Source organism: Danio aesculapii, chromosome 24 (assembly GCF_903798145.1).
Source record: "Danio aesculapii chromosome 24, fDanAes4.1, whole genome shotgun sequence".
In the NCBI taxonomy this organism is placed as follows: domain Eukaryota; kingdom Metazoa; phylum Chordata; class Actinopteri; order Cypriniformes; family Danionidae; genus Danio; species Danio aesculapii.
The window spans coordinates 6,508,075-6,528,891 of record NC_079458.1 but is presented as its reverse complement, the minus strand read 5'-3'; the positions used below and the strand labels follow the sequence as shown (position 1 = coordinate 6,528,891).

General features: G+C 34.9%; 1 protein-coding gene across 1 annotated transcript in view; it reads left to right on the top strand.

Annotated features, from left to right (window-relative positions):
- Positions 1-5,941: 5,941 nt before the first annotated feature.
- Positions 5,942-20,817, top strand: part of LOC130218556 (coiled-coil domain-containing protein 178) — a 59,155-nt gene continuing 44,279 nt past the window's right edge. Inside the window, exons 1-6 of the mRNA XM_056450770.1 lie at positions 5,942-5,992; positions 6,212-6,288; positions 10,705-10,896; positions 13,835-14,055; positions 15,984-16,126; positions 18,633-18,786. Of these exons, the coding sequence (XP_056306745.1) occupies positions 6,270-6,288; positions 10,705-10,896; positions 13,835-14,055; positions 15,984-16,126; positions 18,633-18,786 (729 nt within the window). The 5' untranslated portion in view covers positions 5,942-5,992; positions 6,212-6,269. The remainder of the gene's footprint in view (positions 5,993-6,211; positions 6,289-10,704; positions 10,897-13,834; positions 14,056-15,983; positions 16,127-18,632; positions 18,787-20,817) is intronic.

Genomic DNA, 20,817 nt, shown 5'->3' with positions numbered 1-20,817 from the left:
GATCAACTCTAAGATTGTAAAATCTTGTGAATGTGTTACGTGTCACCCAACCAGAAGCTCTACAGATGACTGCTAGAGAGGCACCATGTGCTAACGCCCTAGAGGTGGCAACACATTTTGTTGAGTAAGCTTTCACTCCTGGGGGACATGATTCGCCCTGGCTATGATATATGAGGGCAATGGCATCCACTATCCAGTGGGCCAACCTCTGCTTTACATGGCACTTCCCTTCTGCCGACAATAACAGAAGAAGAGCTGCTTAGAGGCTTATGCTTTAAGTGCGGTCCATAAAAAACACGTGCAATCAGGACACAGGAGTGAAGAGCTGGGTCTGCCTCCTCCGCAGCCAGTGCTTGCAAGTTCACTACCTGGTCTTGAAAGGGGCGTGGTAGGACACATAGCTGGTTCTCGGCACGATTTAATTACCAATAATACCTCCAGATCCATGACCATCTTGATCAACTTCAACTCAACCAGCAGAGCTGTCTTCCTGGACAGAAATCTTAAAGATACTGAGTCAAAAGGCTTGAACTGATGTTGCTGCAAACCGGCTAAGACTACAGAGAAATCCCAAAGGGGAAAAAAAGGGGGGGGGGCAGGATGGACTTAATCACTTTGTGCGTGTGAGGAACCGGATGATAAAGAAATGCTTTTGCAGCACGCTGCCATCCGCTGTGTGGAGGGTGACAGCCTCAGCTTCAGTTTATCCCGAAGAAAAGATACACAAGACTGATCTGTTATGTCCGAGAGTCTTCTCAGAAAGAAGTGAACCACTCAGCAAATAGACTCCACTGCAGGGCAAGGCATACCTTATTGAGGGTGCTCTAGCCTTGAGTTATGGTGTTAACCACCCAGACGGTAGGTCACCTAAGTCTTCCATGCCAAATCTGTGGACCAGATATGGTCCATATCCAGAGATCTGGGTGCGAGTGTCGGAGGTTGCCCCTCCATAACAAAGTTGGCTCTTTCTTAGGGGAATTCACTAGGGAGAGGCCGTCACGAGGAGTATGATTTTGGAAACCCAGGTCTGGTGGGACCACGGGGGTATAACAAGCAGAACCTGGTCCACATCCTCTCTGGCCTTGCACAGGCTCTTCACTTTCATCTGCGACTCCACTCCACCTCCCCCACTTTTCAGTTTCCTCCATACCTACCCGCTCTTTGTCCACAAATCTCCCCCCTTTTCACTTTCTTCTGTGCCACAAACACCCAATCCAATTAGGCAGTCTGGTGAGAAAATACCTCTTGATTCTTGCAATGAGTGCCCCTCTGAGAGGGGTTTCAGTGTGGGAGGTGGGGGTCATAAAACTAAATTTACTCTTAAAAAAACGGAAAAAAGCACCATGAGTTAGTTCTCGTGGCCTGCTGTCTCTCTCCTGTGTCCTTCTTTAACTGCCATTTAAATGTCATCTCTCCATGGCAATCACGCTATAGATTCAGGTGTTGATGATGTTTTTGACTGACCAAATTTTTAGAAACAGGTTCTCTTCCCCTATGTGGTCCATCTACTCATGCCCCCTCACGACAGTGGCATTATTATTAAAGAGAAAAGTGTGAAGCAGGACCCATATTTATGTTCATTACCTCTCTGCATGTACCAGTTTGAGATTTCAACTGTTCTGCTCATGTAAAATTCTTTGAATAAAGCTCATATTCCTTGGATTTTTCTACTTTTTCAGTTATTATTTGAGAATAAAAGAGAATAGCAGAATGCAGGACTCCATGTGTATGTTCATTACCTCTCTGCATGTGCCAGTTTGTACTTTCATCTGTACAAAACGTACAATTCTTTTAATAAAGCTCACATTTTCCATGGCTTTTCAAAGTTTTCAAATCCAAAATATGTGGGATACAATGCACACAATCTGTAAGTTTCAAAATAAATAAATTCACTGACAATATGACATCATTTATCAAAGAAGAAGAACAAAACAAAATGAATCTAGGGGCTCTCCAACAGCAAAGCTAGGCTATAGCTGAAGTAAAGAGCCTAAAGATTACACTCGTGCAGACCACCACACACTTATGCACTCACACAGAGAGAAAAGTGAATACAAGCACCATTGCACTTAACGTGGTTACACCATTAACAGTACACAAGGCCTGTAATAGACAAAAAACACACATATTGTACACAAAATAAAATTACATTCAGCACAACATATACATTTACATCCAACAAAATTGTAATAGAAACAGTCTGTTTAAAGAAATACACCTTAATAAACAATCTAAAGAAAATTACACAAACCAATAAATGACCATCTGAATGCTTCACAAAAACACTGAGCCACGCACATGCACAGATAGGAGTAAATAAAGAGCACATGCACACTTTGTTCTTTAACTCAGAAGTGGCCTTTTTTGCAGTTTTTTTTTTTTTCAATGTATCAGTTCTACTGGTCACCCTTTAGTTCTGTCTGCATCTTTTACAAATATATTTATATGTAATGAAAATGTAATGTGATGGTGCTGTTTTTAATGAAAAACAGACAATGGCTATGTTTACATGTACTAATTGTCACTTGTGTTGTGTTATGTAAAATTGTCAGTGTTTACAATTGTAGGGATATTTTATAGTTTTTACACAATAATGACCAGTCAGAGATGAAGAAGAGCGGGAGTCAGAGATTCAATTAAAAAGTAGAATTGGGATTGGGCCTAAGTGTTTCTATTCCATTGTTATTGCTAAATTACTGTTAAAAAGGTTGAATTATTCCAACTTGATTTACTGTTTAGATGTGCCACAAATGAAGCATGCTGCTGATACAACCATGCAACTACAACAAGAATAACAAAAACTTAAACCTGATATATTTTCCTAAAATGTACTTTAAAGTGGTTGAACATGGGCTTAGAGAATAAATCAGTATAGTTCACCAATTACATAATCATATACTTAATGTTCATGTGTGGTACTTGTGCCTGCTCACTACATAAGCTTCTTCAATTAGTGATAAAAAAGTTTATAAATTAATTTCAAGAGGATCACATGCTTATGATTGTTCATGGCTGGTCCCGCATTAGCTTACGATTGATTCACCAATCAGATAATTTCTAACTTCAGAGATTATGGCAGCTGTTCCCAGAAGCGGACCCTCATTCAACACCTGTCCCTCATTATTTAGATATGATATTGCCATAAACCTCTCCTCACATCACCTCTGCGTAACTTCCATATCCCTCAGGGTTGCCCCTAGAACCCTTCAGTCATACCTCCTGCATGGAGTTCATTCAAACACCTTTACTCCTGCTATAAAACACCTTTCACAGATTTTTCCTTCCTCTGTATCACCTCATTAATTTCCCATCTTCACGCTTTAAAAAAAAATCATACAAGACAGCTCAAACAAAGCTACTTCAGAGGGATCCAATTCTTTCACAAATTGATCCACGGGTCCCCTTCAGACGCCATTTCTAATTCCCAAACCACCCTCTTTATCAAAGGTATCCTAATTGCCTTCCCCACACGGGGGAGTATAGTTAAAAGAACTATAATCCGCCTTCCAGGCTTCGCCCCAGAACCATTGTCTAGCCATTCATTTATAATAGGAGCAGCCACCACAGCAGCCCGGAATGGGCTCTCTTAACAACAGATCCAGACCCGGTCCTCTGACGCCTTCAAATCCTGCATTCGCCTTAGTCAATGCCACCTCAAGGAAGCTCAGCTGATCCTCTCCAGCCGTCTTCCACCAACCCGAGTTCAAGGGCATGAGCACGACTCTGCAATTTCCTCCTGTTCCTCCTCTTTCTAGATTTGGAGCCCCTTAACTAGCTTCTTACATTCTCTTCCTTCTAAAATTTCAAGCGCAAGCTAAACTCCACTTCCCCATCATATACCCGCAAGAGTCTCACCATCCCCATTCCCCACCCACCCCTTCACAGTCATGCTCTAGCAAGAGCCCTCATTGCCCCCTCCCCTTTCCTGTCTCTTGCTAAGATCCCAGCCCCCCCTTGACTCTAACCCTCAGCAGGGGTCGCTCTGAGCTTCGACTCCTGCAGGATTCATCACTGTACTATTCTATACTATTTTATACTATACCATACTATTCTATACTATACGATTCTATTCTATTCTATTCTATACTATACTATACTATACTATACTATACTATTCTATACTATACTATACTATACTATACTATACTATACTATACTATTCTATACTATTCTATTCTATACTATACTATACTATACTATACTATACTATACTATACTATACTATACTATACTATACTATACTATAATATACTATTCTATACTATTCTATTCTATTCTATACTATACTATACTATACTATACTATACTATTCTATACTATACTATACTATACTGTACTATACTATACTGTACTGTACTGTACTGTACTATACTGTACTGTACTATACTATACTATACTATACTATACTATACTGTACTATATTATACTATACTATACTATTCTATACTATACTATTCTATTCTATACTATACTATACTATACTATACTATACTATACTATACTATACTATACTATACTATACTATACTATTCTATACTATATTATACTATACTATATTATACTATACTACAATACACTATACTATACTATACTATACAATACTATACTATACTATACTATACTATACTATACTATACTATACTATACTATACTATATTATACTATACTATTCTATTCTATACTATACTATACTATACTATACTATACTATACTATACTATACTACACTATACTATTCTATACTATACTATACCCCCCTTCTCATTCATCGTTGAGTTTCTTTGCTACACTATCTTCCTTCTAGTGTTGAGTTTCTCCGCTACTCTTTCTCTTTTCACATAGGCCCTCAACACCCAGCTCTAACTACTGCAGGAGTGCCTAAAATGACCTTCGAGTTTTGTCTCGGCCACCTCCCGCAGGATTCTTAACCGCCCCCCCATTCTTAATGCCCCCGCAGCTCTGACTTCCGCAGGAGTTAGACAGAGCTTCAACTCCCACAGGAGTCAATAAACTCCCCTCCCCAGCCACAAAAAAAAACCTCTCACCTGTTGTTTTTTCTGGCGTCGAGATCCTCCACAATCTCCTCTTGCAAGACAGGGGTGGACAGAGGGCTGACCCTGATGAAATAAACACCAGTGAACTTGGATGGCCATTTCACGAATTGAATCGCATAGCCGAGTCTGATTGTGCATATGAGCCACAGCAAAGGGGCTGGCCTGCACTAACCAGGCAGGCAGAGCTCTTGCTAATGGCTTCATTGCTACAACCGCTGATGTACCAGCAGTGGGGCAGCGCGGAGTGGGAGTGCTGATCCGGGGAGCGCTGGGGTCCCACGGAAGAGCTGGAGGTAAGAGATTCACTCCCACCTAGCACCCCGGCTCCGGAGGAGGGGCTGGAAGTGTGAGAGAAGGGAGACCGTCCTCCCACACCTTACGAACCACTAGCAAAGTGCACCGATCCTGTGAGCTGGAAGGCATAGCGCCCCAGACTGTCAGTGTTCGGGCTGTCACATCCGGGGAAGGGGAAAAAATGCTCTTTCTTTGAGGGTTTAATGGCGTTTTTAAGCATCGTTGGATGAAGAGCCAGAGATCTTCGAGATCTACCTGAGCTCAAACTCCCCTCTCCCCCTGCTAATGGAAGGGAGCCCAGGGCTCAAGGATCTCATAAGCTCAGGGCTTTCTCCCGGTACAGCATGCAAATAAGCTCTATTATCAATCATCAGCTAAGTGTGAACTCTTGAAATAGTCAGAAAATTGGCTAAAATATTAGAGTGTGATCACAGATATGGTTAATTTGTTGTAAAAGGTTTGTGAATTTCAATTTCACATTGATAAAACACATTAAAAATGTTGAAATATGATATCTAAAAATTGGGGTGGGGTGCTTTTTTAGTTTTTCGGCCTTATGAATGAATAACGAATGTTTCTTAACTTGTAGGGTGATAATGCTCAGCATGAAACTGCACATGAAAACAGCCACAGGATCATTTGGAAGTGAGCCATAAAGCATTATAGATTTTCCACATCACATACATCAATAGTAACCATTTTCCTGTAAGATAAATCTTACAGTCAGCAGTCTGTATGGGTTTATGCATAATACAGGATATGGCCTCTGTAACATATCATAAGACAATAGTTTCCATTCAATTAATAATACATTACTATTAAAGACTAGCTAAATAAATGCTGTATTTTGCATTTGTGTTTTAGATGCGATTCTACTGAAGGCAGAAATGCAGAAGGAAGCACAGATCTGTGTGTTGAAGGCATGGGGCTTAATGCACAAGGTAATGACAGTCTTCCCATTTTTATTCCCATTTGCAATATTTTGGTGCAATGTGCACCTAATTTTTTTTGCATTAGGAAAGTTCAAAAGACTATATACATTAATATTATGAAACTTGGACTGAATAGAGCTGAATAATCACACTATGTCTACAGTAATTCGGATAAATTAAAAAATGGCATTTCGTCTAAAAGCGCTCCATGTCCACACTATCATTTTCAATTCATTCCCGTCATCCACAATAAAATGACTGAAAATGCTTTTGTTCGTGTACTGCGCATGCACACAAATGTAAGACAAAATGTCGCAACTTCCGCTACTGTAACAATAGATTCCAGTAAACATTTCGTGTCCTTTGAAGAAAATCAATATGAAGCATGTAGAAACTGATATTAATCTTTAAAGAGCCCCTATTATACATTAAAAAGGGTCACATTTTGGTTGTAAGGGTCTCCAACAACAGGCTGATATGCATGCAAGGTCAAAAAACACTTTCATTGTCTTATAATATGCATTTATTTTTACCTAATTATCCCAGCGACTCCCATATGATTTGTTTAGCGATTCATTTTTTCCCAAATCCCTCCTTAGCGTGAAGCTAATCTGCGCTGATTGGACTGATGACAGCCTGTTGTGATTGGTTGACTGCATTCAGCGTAAGACAGAGTGAAATGCCCACCACAGCTTATTAACAATACTGAAGTAGTCAGAGTGTAGAGTGTACCTCTACAAGGCATACCTGCCAACACTCCTGTTTTTCCCGGTAGTCTTCCGTATGTCAGACCCATCTCCTGCCACCCTCCCATGTTGTTATAACCAGAATCAGAATCAAAAAGAGCTTTATTGCCAGGTATATTCACACATACGAGGAATTTGTTTTGGTGACAGAGCTTCTACAGTGCAACAGGATTACAGAGACAGGACAAAAAACAGATAATAAATATATTTAAAAATAGTAGTAAGTAGTGAATGCAAATATACAAATTGACAAGTGTATGTACAGCTATATTACTATATACAACGTTATATGTGCAGCTGTTATGTGCAAATTGGCATGTGAAGTGTGTTGTTAAATAAGTGTATATGTGTATAAAAGTGTATAGCAAGTAGTGATGTTGGTTCCACAATTATTATCATCAAGTGTTCATGAGATGGATTGCCTGAGGGAAGAAACTGTTTCTGTGTCGGGCTGTTCTGGTGCGCAGTGCTCTGTAGCGTCGACCAGAAGGTAAAAGTTCAAAGAGACAGTGTGCTGGGTGTGAGGGGTCCAGAGTGATTTTGGCAGCCCTTCTGCTCGCTCTGGATAAGTACAGTTCTCAGAGAGTAGGGAGGGTTGTGCCAATGATTCGCTCAGCAGTCCGAATTATTCGACATAGTCTTCGGAGGTCGGATTTGGTAGCTGAGCTAAACCAGACAGTTATTGACGTGCAGATGACTGATTCAATGATGGAGGTGTAGAACTGTTTCAGCAGCTCCTTTGGAAGGTAAAACTTCCTTAGCTGATGAAGAAAGTACAGCCTTTGTTGAGCTTTTTTGACAATGGAGTCAATGTGAGTGTCCCACTTCAGGTCCTGAGAGATGGTGGTGGCCAGGAACCTGAATGACTCCACTGCTGCCACAATGCTGTTCATAATGCTCAGTGGGGGGAGAGCAGGGGGGTTTCTCCTGAAGTCCACTATCATGTCCACTGTTTTGAGCGTGTTGAGCTTCAGGTTGTTATGACTGCACCAGACAGTCAACTCCTTAACCTCCTGTAAGCAGACTTGTCACCGTCCTGAATGAGGTCGATAAGTGTGGTGTCATCTGGAAGCTTCAGGAGCTTGAAAGAGGAGTCATTCGAAGTGCAGTCATTCATGTACAGTCATTCGGCGGGGGGGGACCAATCCCCCCCCCCCCCACCTCTTCAGTGTTATTCAGACACCTCAACCCCGAACCTTGCCCTCCCCCTGGTCTCCCGGATTTTCATGGACAAATGTTGGCAGGTATGTGTGTGAGCCCAATACAGGACTGCGTTAAAGCAGTGCAGTTAAACACCAGCATATTTCTCTATTCTTAACCATGACACACACTCAATATTAATCCACACAGTGGCAAAAGCTGAACTATTTTGAACCTTGACCGCTGCACGTGTGCAGTATCAGCTGACGATGGCCAAAGCAACGACAAACGGCAGTGGAACACGAGCTCACTAATGCATTTAAATCCGTAAACAAAGCTGCACGCGGCGCGTTTTCAACGTGGCTTTAAACGCGATATGAGAATATGAAGAATTAACCTGATACAGTACAAGCGTTTACAAGTAACAAAACACAATTACATACATCATTTTCAAGCTAGAAAAAACAAGGAGGCAACCATTTTAATTGCACTTACTTACACTTGTGAAATGTAGGACGAAACTGGTCCATGAACTGTGTACTGTAAAGTTCCCGTCGAGCTCTGACAAAGTCCCACACATCAATAGTCTTTTCTGATCCTTCCTTTAACAAACGGCGTGTAGGTTGCTGAAGCACTCGTCAGAAAAATGAGGGCTATAATGCTGAGGTATTTTTGCAAAAATAAACCTCAACCACTGACTCTTCAAAGTTTCATCTATGGGTAGAAAAAATAACACTAACTTTCCCCTCACACTTCCAGTAATATCAAGCTGAGCACAGCGTCTTCACGACTTGATTCAACTGGGATCTGCTACAGTGTTTGTCTTCCTCTTTTTCTTTGCTACTGTGTTTGTGGGCGGGGCCACAGATTTCAATTTTCCCGGGTTTGTGCACGCAACAATTGGGAGGGGCTTAAGTTTCGTATCGACGTCACGCTGTAACGGCTAAAGACTCGTTATCAAGACGATTCTTATAAAGCACTATGAGTCGACTCTTTTATAAATGAATCAATAGTTTTAAACACTGTGCACTTTCAGATTTAAGCTTTCGCTGGATATTTCACTTCACTTAGAGTTACACACTACATAGAAGGTCATTTTCAAAAACTCATAATAGGGGCTCTTTAATAAAGTTGTCAAAATGGACAGCATTCAAAACATCCACTTTACAATGTAGTCCACCATGTTAGCTGAACTGGTCACATGACTGCATCACATGACTAACATGTGCCATTGCTTTCAAAGCCTCCATTTTTACAGTCCACACTGCAACATGAAAATGGCATTTTCAAATTGATCAACTTTAGACAGCGTTTTCAAAAAGATATGTTTTCATTATTGATCTGAATGGGTCACATGACTGCATCACATAACAAAAATGTGTCATAATTTTAGAAAGTTTTCACAGTCCACACTGCAATACATAAATGGCCCTTTTCAGAATTTCCCACTTTGGACAGCATTTTCAAAAAAATTCCTTTTCCTTTCCCAAGAACGCCGTCTCAATGTGGACGGAAGGGAGAGAGAGAAAAAATTCGTTTTTAAACGAAAAAAAAGTAGTGTGGACATGGGCTAACATTACATCAGCATTAACACTGTTATTGAACTGAACTGAACCAACATAAAAAATTAACAAAAATATAAACTATTGCCTTCCTGTTTAGCTGCATAAGGGAAGGCAGAAAGAATCATGTCTGATTCAAACATCCTCTCATCTCTGCACTTGAATTATTGCCATTAGGACAAAGACTGAGGTAGCTCAGATTTTAAAAAACAGCGGAAAGTTTTCCTTTATCCCACAAGCAATATGATTTTCAAATAGAAATCAACTATGAAATCAGCTGGTCTATTGTTGTTTTTTTAATATAAATCTTCTATGTGAGTTGTATTATGATGCCCTATGTTATGTGTTAAACACCCGAAGAAGACAATATTGCAAATCATGTTCCCTATATGGGGTTTAATAAAGTTATTTTACATTACATCACTGTTTAGTTGGATTTTATAATTGATGCATTTTACATGTGGTAACCCTAATTAATTAGCCATAAATTCTTGTGTGCACCAATAATGAGACCTATAACTGTATTAGTGTCCACACCAGTGCAATATATTATTTGGTTTTGTCATTTGCTGATGTAAATACATTTTACACTGCTTTCAGTGTAATTTCCAGCATATTAATATAGTATAATAAGTATAATACAAGTTCCAATAATTATTTTTTATAAAATTTGAATTTCTCTGTGCTGTTATTATTATTAATATTATTATTATTATTAGTCTTGCTGTGAACGTTCCTATTTTTAATACCTAATACTTTTTTAGAAACTATATTTAGTTTTATTGTTAGTAATGTGCTTTGTATTATATAAAGTGTTATCTAAATAAATAGGGCCTTTACTAAATGGGGTATTTCAGCAAACTTTAACATCTGTCACACTGTTATGCACGGCGGTTCATTCCGCTGTGGCGACCTCTGAAATAGAGACTAAGCCAAAGGAAAATGAATGAATGAATGAATGAATGTATTGTACACAGAGAGCGGGATGTGGACAGAGACTGCAGACGTCCTGATGGAGGTGATGAGTTTGGTGGAGCGTCTGGAACAGGACAGGAAAGATGCAGAGAAAGCCTTACTGGAAGAAAAGGAGAAAGCCAAGAAACTTTTGGAGAAGCTGAACAGTCTTTGCGTCTGGAAGCAGAACGAGTTTCCTGTTGAAATGAAGAAAGGTCAGACTGGATAGCAATTATGATTGTAATAGGTGTTGACAGTTTCTATACTATACTATTCTATACTATACTATTCTACACTATTCTATTCTACAGTATTCTATACTATACTATTCTATACTATACTATTCTATGCTATTATTTCTATACTATTCTTTTCTATACTACACTATACTAATCTGTTTTATACTATTCTATACTATACTATACTATTATATTCTATACTACACTATATTATTCTATACTATGCTATACTGTTCTGTTCAATTGTATTCAATTGTATTCTATACTATACTATACAATTCTATACTATACTATACTATACTATACTATACTATACTATACTATACTATACTATACTATACTATGCTATGCTATGCTATCCTGTACTGTACTGTACTGTACTATACTACACTATACTATACTATACTATAATATAATATACTATACTACACTGTATTATTCTATTTTATACTATTATATACTATACTATACTACATTCTATACTATTCTATACTTTACTATACTATACTATTTTATACTATACTATACAAATCTAATCTGTACTATTCTATACTATACTATTCTATTCTGTACTATTCTGTTCTATACTATTCTATTCTATACAGTTCTATACTATATTCTATACTATTCTATTCTATACTATACTATTCTATACTATTTTATACTATACAAATTTATTCTGTACTATTCTGTACTATACTATTCTATACTATACTATTCAATTCTGTACTATTCTGTTCTATACTATTCTATTCTATACAGTTTTATACAGTTCTATACAGTTCTATACTATACTATACTATACTATACTATACTATACTATACTATACTATACTATACTATACTATACTATACTATTCCACTCTATACTATACTATGCTATGCTATTCTATTCTATTCTAATCTATACTATTAAATTGTATTACAAGAGTATAAGCTACAAACTATTTACAATTATTTAGTACATTTATTAAAAAAGCTCAATATACAGTCGGACAGACTCATGTACCTCATCAAACTCCATCTTTTAAAATCGAAATCAAAAGAGGAATAAAACACTCTCCTCTTAAAGCCGGCGTATCAGCATGCTGCTACATTGAAAACATATGATTCGATTCACGCCTTCTTTTTGGTTATCGGGATATAGCGGCTTTTACTGTCAAAGGCAAATTGCGTTTAGCGGCTTTTGCAAATAAACTGTTATTTCTGAGCGCGCTGACATTGCGATTTAGATGATTTCAAACAAAACTATTTGTTGAACATGTACTGCGTGCTTAGTCCCTTTATTATTCAGGGGTCGCCACAGCAGAATGAACCTCCAACTTATCCAACAAATATGTTTTACGCAGCGGATGCCCTTCCAGCTACAACCCATCACTGGGAAACATCCAAACACACTCATTCACACATACACACTACAGACAATTTAGCTTACTCACTTCACCTAAAGCGCATGTCTTTGGACTTTTGGGGGAAACCAGAGCACCCGGAGGAAACCCACACCAACAACGCGCCACCTATATATATATATATATATATATATATATATATATATATATATATATATATATATATATATATATATATATATATACATATATTTATTATAATATAAATATGTATTAGTTAGAATTGTTTAGTTTTGTCTTAGTTACAGTGTAGTTATTGTTAATTAAATCCAAAAATATTAATAATCAATTACATTAATTGCACTATTGGAAAGAAAAATATAAAAAACATCAACCAAATAACTAAAAAATTTTGGTTGCGATTAAAATTATTATTACACATTGTTCTGTTTTTTGTTGTCTTTTTAATTATTTGATTTCATGTCTTAATATTTTGTAGTGTTAATTATTGCTTTAGTAGTTTTTGTAACATATTTTTTGTTAATAAAAGCAAAATAAAACGAAAACATGAAATATAAAATATAAATCAATTAGCATGAACCAGTTTTGTTCGTTGCTAATAAAGCCACACTGTAAAAAATGTCATGACAAAAAGTCAAGACAACAAATATTTCAATCTTGCTTTAACCTATTGTAATAAGTTAATCAGACTTCAACTAAATTTTTGAAGTTATACTGTCACATTTCACTCTCTACTAAAGAGACGCACTGGATCGCAGGAGTTATAAAAACAAGTATTTATTAACAAAGACACTTACTACAGGAACTGGAACATATACATGCAGGAGAGACATCAAGGAATGACAATATAATACCAGACAAGAAACGAACTAAACACAGGGATATAAATACACAGGACATAATCACACTGCATACACACAGAGGTGAACACAGGTGGAACTCAATAATAAACAAAACAAAGGGGTCACATGATCTAAACAAACAAACATAGAGCATGGAAACATGGGGAAGATTACATGACATAAACACGGAAACTACATGAACACACCAAAACACTGGACACGTGACATATACAAAGTTTAACTTAATATTTTTAGTTCATTTGATTTAACTAAAAAAATTAAGGCAGCAAAACATTTTTCATAGTGCAATAGGCTTAATTTACTTCCCAAATTAAATTATGAAAATGAAAAAAATACAAATTATTAGTAAACTAAGGTTGCTATTAGGTGGAAGAGATTTTATATGTAGCATTTATAAACATAATAAACATTTATATTCAATAATACAAACAAAAACATTATCTATTTCCTGGGAAGAGCAGGACTGCACATTTAGTCATACTGTATGCATTTAAATAATAATAAAAAACTTGTTTTAACTTTTAGGAGTGCACAAGCACCTAAATAACTCTTAACAACCTAGCAAACATGGACTAAAACCCTAAAAAAATGGTTACGGGATCTTTAAAAAAGTGCATTCACCAAAAACAGCGGCCCGTCCTTGACTTTTTTCACCTGTCTATGTTCTGTTTGCACCGTCAGAGCGTGAAGCCTGCAGCACAGACCTCGCTGAACTGACATTGCAGCTGAAAATGAGCAGAGATCAGCGGCCGCAGGTGAGAGACAGACTGACCCTGGCGGAGGTGCTGAACCTACGGCTGAAGGAGGAGATCGATTTCATGAGGAAACATGGCCCGCTCGCGCACCACAGACTCCAGCTGGAGAGAGAAATCATCCAGCAGATCCAAACTGCACTGGCCGAGGTGTGTGTGTGTTTACTCTAATGCCTGTTTGCTGGCTTGTTTAGAGGCCCGAGAATCAATAAGACACAACCCAAAGAAGAAAGAGGGACGTCGGCCTGACTAAAGGAGTTCAAATTGTGCTAGATTGAGTGCAAGGGTGAGCACCCAGTTTCCCCAGGGATGATTTTTCCTCTTTATGTATTTATAATGTTAATGCAATTCTTTGATAAAGAGAGCAAAGTCCTTTTGGATTGTTAATAAGCTTATAATTTTTCAATATTTTATTAGTTCATTTTTGTCGTCTGTAGTAATTTTGTCATTTGATTCATATTTAGCTATAATTTTCATTTTGATTCATTGTGGAACTTGACTCAAATGATGATAATATATATATAAATATGTAAATATACATATAGTGCTGAGCATAACTGAGTACACCCCATTTCGGAAATTAATATTTGTATCCATTTCTCAGTGAACATCGGTTATATATTTTGGTGCATTTGAACAAAGCAGATTTATTAAATGGATATATTTAATAAAATAATATTTTAGTCATAAAACATCTTTAGAAATAGAAAGAAAATACATTCCAATTCATACAAAATATTGAAGAAAAAAATGACAAACTACAAAATTTCGACAAAAGTTTAGAATTGTTTTGTTTTTTGTTTCTCTTGAATGTTTTATTTAATATTTTTCCCTGACATATAAATTTGACTGTACTAGTTTTTGGACCATTATCATAAGTTATTTTGTTAGATTATCTCCAGATTTGGGTTCAGTACTACCGACCAGTCTAATGTATATGCACAAATATAATACTGTTAAGTTTCCTATAGAAAATATTAATTTAAATGAAAAATTTAATATGCTGAGCACTGTGTGTATGTATATGGTACAATATATGGAAAAATCATTGCAATATTTTGTTATTCTGTGATAAATATTTATATATATATATATATATATATACATATATAATTATATGCAATATAATTACCATTTCAGCAGATGACTTTAATATCTCTGTTTGGAAAGGATTAATCATTTTAGATTGGTTGAGATGATTCTATAGAGAAGTGCATCTGATTAAAATACAATTAACCACTCACATACATAGATCAATGCAGTTAAAAAATATTAGATACAATTGAAATAAACAATGTTTTATCATTTTCCGAGTCTAACAGGATTCAGGTATAGTAATTGAATAATAAAAATTATTCAATAAAATTAATCATTATTAAAGTTACAAACTATATAGTTTCTTAGCCGTGAAAAACAAATTTGTTTTAGTTTTTTGTTTTGCTGAAAATTATAGCCTATAATACATAATTTATAGACTCGCATAAAATTGCATATTCTGCAATGTGAGTAATGTGATTGATCACATAGCGAAATCGATGCTGAAACAATACATTGTGCAGCCCTAATATATACAATGTGTGTGTGTGTGTGTGTGTGTGTGTATACACATCATAACAAAATGTGTGTTTTCAATTATCAGTTTATATTGTATAAATGTGTAATAATTTTAAAGCATTTTTGCTTTCCAGGAAATGACAAATAGTCTCGATAACAGATGTTTTAATTTGTTGTGATAAAAAAATCCAGGTTAATCCAAAAGTATTGATTTTTTATCTCATCCAGAGTTAAAACATTGGTATTGTGTTGCCTTAAAATTAATTTTTAAAAGTTCTGCAAACATGGGATCTTTTTATTCATAATTATTGTAACTTTCATATTTTTTTCCAAATACATATTTTAAGCTGAAATAAGCATAAAGTAAAAAACCACTAACTGATCTTATAACCTCTGAAGTTTCTGTTCTGTTTTTTTTTTTACTTTTAAAACTGCACTATTGAGCTCTGTTATGAAATATGATATTCATTTCAGACCATGCCTGGCTGTTATATTAATAAACAATGTCACAAATGTTTTTCTAGGCCATTGAGACTTTTTCAGACATCTCCCAGAAGCTCCAGAGTCTTCATCAGGAGCTTAAAGCAGAGCAAATGAATGCAGACATGGAGAAAGAGCACATGAACAAGGAAATGGAAATCATCCGAAATCATATAAGTGACAAACAGTGAGTCCGTTTTCTTCATTTATGTTTTCAGTTCACTCATGTTATATCAAACCAAACAGAAGGTGTCAGTAAAACACTGTTCACGCCATTTTCAGTCGAACTACAATCCTTCATTTTTTAGGAAGGTTTAATATTACGATCAAATATATGTTGAACAAAAATAACCATTTTATTACATGATTTACTCATGTAAGACAGCCTGTAAATCATAGTTCATGCTATTTTAACATACTTTTGTCCTTCATTTACTAACAGACATTGAACAGAATTGCTTTATTTTTCTTAATGTTGCATAAGCAAAACAATTAATGCGTAAAATCACCCTTGTTTACATGTTTGACATTTTCACATTAAGCTGATTTTTTTATTATTACATTTATCATATTAAATATTGTTAATAAATTATTAAATCAAAATGCATATAAATATATTAACACTAGAGCTACTATTAAATAGTTATTAAATAGCTTTGTTAAAATAAAACCCACATGACTGTTAAATGTGTATATTTTAAGTTTATTTTATGTATATGTGTAAAGAAAATGTATAAAATGTGTATATTTTAGAACAGTTTTATTTTAAAACACAAACATAATAGTCAATTTGAATACATGCGTTGCAGATGGCAGCTTACATTTATTTTCATACAGTAAATGTAAAAGCTTTGAATATAAATACAGGTGATGTTTCTTTGTTATTTGTTATTATATCCTATCGTTATATCCTATATCCTAAGATTTGTTTAGTTAATATAATAATAAAACAGAATACTGATCTACTTCAAATGTATTTCTCTAATTTACTACAATTGCAGAGTCTATGGTTGTCAGTGAAATCAAAATTCAATAAATTTATTTATGGAATTGTAAGTTTTGTGTCTTGGTGTTTATTATCAGAATTAGATATTTATAATCAGATATTAGATATTCAATAAATTTATTTATGGAATTGTAAGTTTTGTGTCTTGGTGTTTATTATCAGAATTAGATATTTATAATCAGATATTAGATATTCAATAAATTTATATATGGAATTGTAAGTTTTGTGTCTTGGTGTTTATTATCAGAATTAGATATGTATAATCAGATATTAGATATTCAATAAATTTATATATGGAATTGTAAGTTTTGTGTCTTGGTGTTTATTATCAGAATTAGATATGTATAATCAGATATTAGATATTTATATATCAGAAGATAACAGATTTGATTCTAGTGATCGAAAGTCAAACAGTAAAAAAAACATGTTTTATCTCCAAAAATGTCCAGCTTTAGATTCATATTTGTTGGATATTCATTTGTTAGATTCATATTTAATCTTTAAAAAGCAAATTAGGGTATCGTGTTAAAAATCGTCAAATTTAAATTGTAAGGTTTGGTGTTAAAACAAACTAAACATCCTAAAAATATGTCTTTTAGATATATAAATATCTAATATCTGATATTCGCTGCAAAAATATCTAAAAATTATTAAATAAAGAAGCATTTGTCTGACTTTTTCTTAGAATTGTCTTATTTTCAGAAATAATAAGTCAAAATTTAATGAGTTTTTTCCTTAAAACAAGCTAAATAATCTATCGATGGGGTCAAATAATGTTTATTGATTTTGTTTAAAGATATTAAAATAAGTTCAAATAAACTGAGTCTTTGCTTAAAATAAGCAAAATAATCTGTAAATGGGGTTAAATAATAATTTTTGATTTAAATTTGTTTAAAGATACAGTTGAAATCAGAATCATTAGCCCCTCTTTGAATTTTTTTTCTTTCCTAAATGGTGTTTAACAGAGCAAGGAAATTTTCACAGTATGTCTGATAATATTTATTCTTCTGGAGAAAGTCTTATTTGTTTTATTTCCGCTAGAATAAAAGCAGTTTTAAATTTTTCAAAAGCCATTTTAAGGTCAATATTATTAGCCCCTTTAAGCTATATTTTTTCGATAGTCTACAGAACAAACCATCGTTATACAATAACTTGCCTAATTACCCTAACCTGCCTTGTTAACCTAGTTAAGCCTTTAAATGTCACTTTAAGCTGTATAGAAGTGTGTCTTGAAAAAATATCTAGTTAAATATTATTTACTGTCATCATGGCAAAGATAAAATAAATCATTTATTAGAAATGAGTTATTAAAACTATTTTGATTAGAAATGTAGTAAAAAAAATCTTCTCTCCGTTAAACAGAAATTGGGGGAAAAAAACAGGGGGGCTAATAATTCTGACTTAAACTGTATTTAAATAAATCAAAATGAAGTGAGTTTTTTTTTCCTTAAAAGAAGCAAAATAATCTGCCAGTGAGTTCAAATAATGTTTTTAGATTTTGTTTAAAGATATTTGAACTAGAAACAAGACCAAAATCAAATCAAAAAGAGGAAAAGCATATTTTGTAGTGTGTAGACGTTCGTGAAAAACTGACAGAACTGATCAGAGTTTTCTCTCCATCTGTAATCTGAATAGATGTGAACGTGGACTACAGGGAATGACACAGTTTCTCTTTGTGTGTTTACAGGAGTGAGTTACAGCAGCTGCAGTCACAGTGTGAGACGTTTCATATGGAAATGAAAGAGATTGTCGAAAAAATAACACTGAAAGACGAGCAAATCAAACCTTTAGTGAAAGAGATGCGCCAGTTTGAGAGGCAGGACAGAGACGTAAATGATCAAGTCAGTATTCACTTTACTCACACAATATTACATTTATTTTTTTATATTTTGGTAGTAAAGAGAATCCTATCTTTTTTCAGGCATTAATAATATTATCTACGATATTGGTTTGCACTATCCAATCAGACAGCATATACAGTTATTTTCATCCATTCATTTATTTTCTTTACGAGTTAGCCCCTTTTTTAATCAGGGACCGCTACAGCGGAATGAACCGCCAACTTATCCAGCATGTGTTTTACGCAGCGGATGTCCTTCCAGCTGCAACCCAGCATTGGGAAACACCCATACACTGTTGCATTCACACCTACACATACACTACGACCAATTTAGTTTATTCAATTCATCTATACCGCGTGTCTTTAGACTGTGGGAGAAACCAGAGCACCCGGAGGAAACCCACGCAAAATTATTTTCATAATATTTAACTTATTTTTCAGGGACATTTTTCACAGTATTTCCCATTATGACAATACATACAGTTAATACACAAATACACTTCATTAAACATTTACACATAGACATCATCTACAGCGGGGAAAATAGGTATTGAACACGTCACCATTTTTCTCAGAAAACATATTTCTGAAGGTGCTGTTGACTTAATTCTCCACGGATGTTGATAACAACCAAAGAAATCCACCTTTACAATGAAAAATGTAACAAGTTTCAAATTAAGTTATGTTAATAAAATGAAGCAACACAGGGAAAAAGTATTGAACACATAAAGAAAGGAAAGTTTGAAAGGCAGTGAAAGCTCAGACAGCAGCTGAAATCTCTCAGTAGTTCTTTAGCAACCCTCTGCCCTTCCTCATAGTAAATGAATATTCGCTGCTTCAGTTCAACATCAACATTAGCACGAGGTGAAGATGACACCAGGGTGGACATTTCAGCAAGACAATGATCCCAAACACAGCCAAGGATACTCTCAAATGCTTTCAGAGAAAGAAAATCAAGCTGTAGAATGGCCCAGCCAATCACCTGACTTGAATCCAATAGAAAATACAAAATAAAGATCAGATTTGATAGACGAGACCCACAGAACAGAATCAAGATTTGTACACTCTGTTGAATTCTGTGAAAAACTCACTCCTGATCAATGCATGTGACTTCATTTTCCATATGAGAGGCGTCTTTAAGCTGCCGTCACCAAAAAAGCCTTTTATATCAAGTATTAAATACGTTTCAGTAGTTCAGCACTTTCTCCTTGTGTCACTTCATTGTTTATACATACTGTATAACTCATATTTAAGATTTTGCTTTGTTTTGTTTTTACTGTATGTTTGTATTGTTTGGGTTTGTCAACAGCTCATTTAGAAATATTATTCCCAGGACAAAACATGACATGTTCAATACTTATTTTCCTCGCTGTATATTCTATAAAACTGCAGGTTTATGTTTATATTTCTAATAAATTAAAGTTACAATTAAATGTAAGTTAATTTGATTGTAATGCAATAATGTGAACCTTTTATAAGGGTGCTTTGAAACAATAATTATTGTAAAAAGTACTATACAAATAAACTTGAATTGAATTGAATTACATTTATCTTCTGGAGAATATCTTATTTCTTTCATTTTGGCTGCAATTAATAATACATATTTAAAAAATAAAAATCTGCTAAGGTGAATATTATTATCCCCCTTAAGAAAAACTACTGAACAAACAACTGTTGTATAATGACTTGCCTAATTAAGCTAATTAGCACTTTAAGCTCAATGCTAGTTTCTTACAAAATAACTGGTAAAATATTATTTACTGTCATCATGGCAAAGACAAAAGAAAGAGTTATCAGAAATGAGTTATTAAAACTATCATGTTTAAAATTTAGCAGAAAATAAATATCTGTTAAACAGCACTTGGGAAATATTTGAAAAAGAATTACAATTTCAACTGAATATACCTTGTTGATGTATTGTTGAATGCAGTTATTTCTGTTATTTGTTTATTCTCATATTTCTTTAATGCTGTTGAATTCTGAGAGCTACTCAACAAATTTCATTGTATCTTGCTGTGTGTCTTATATGTGA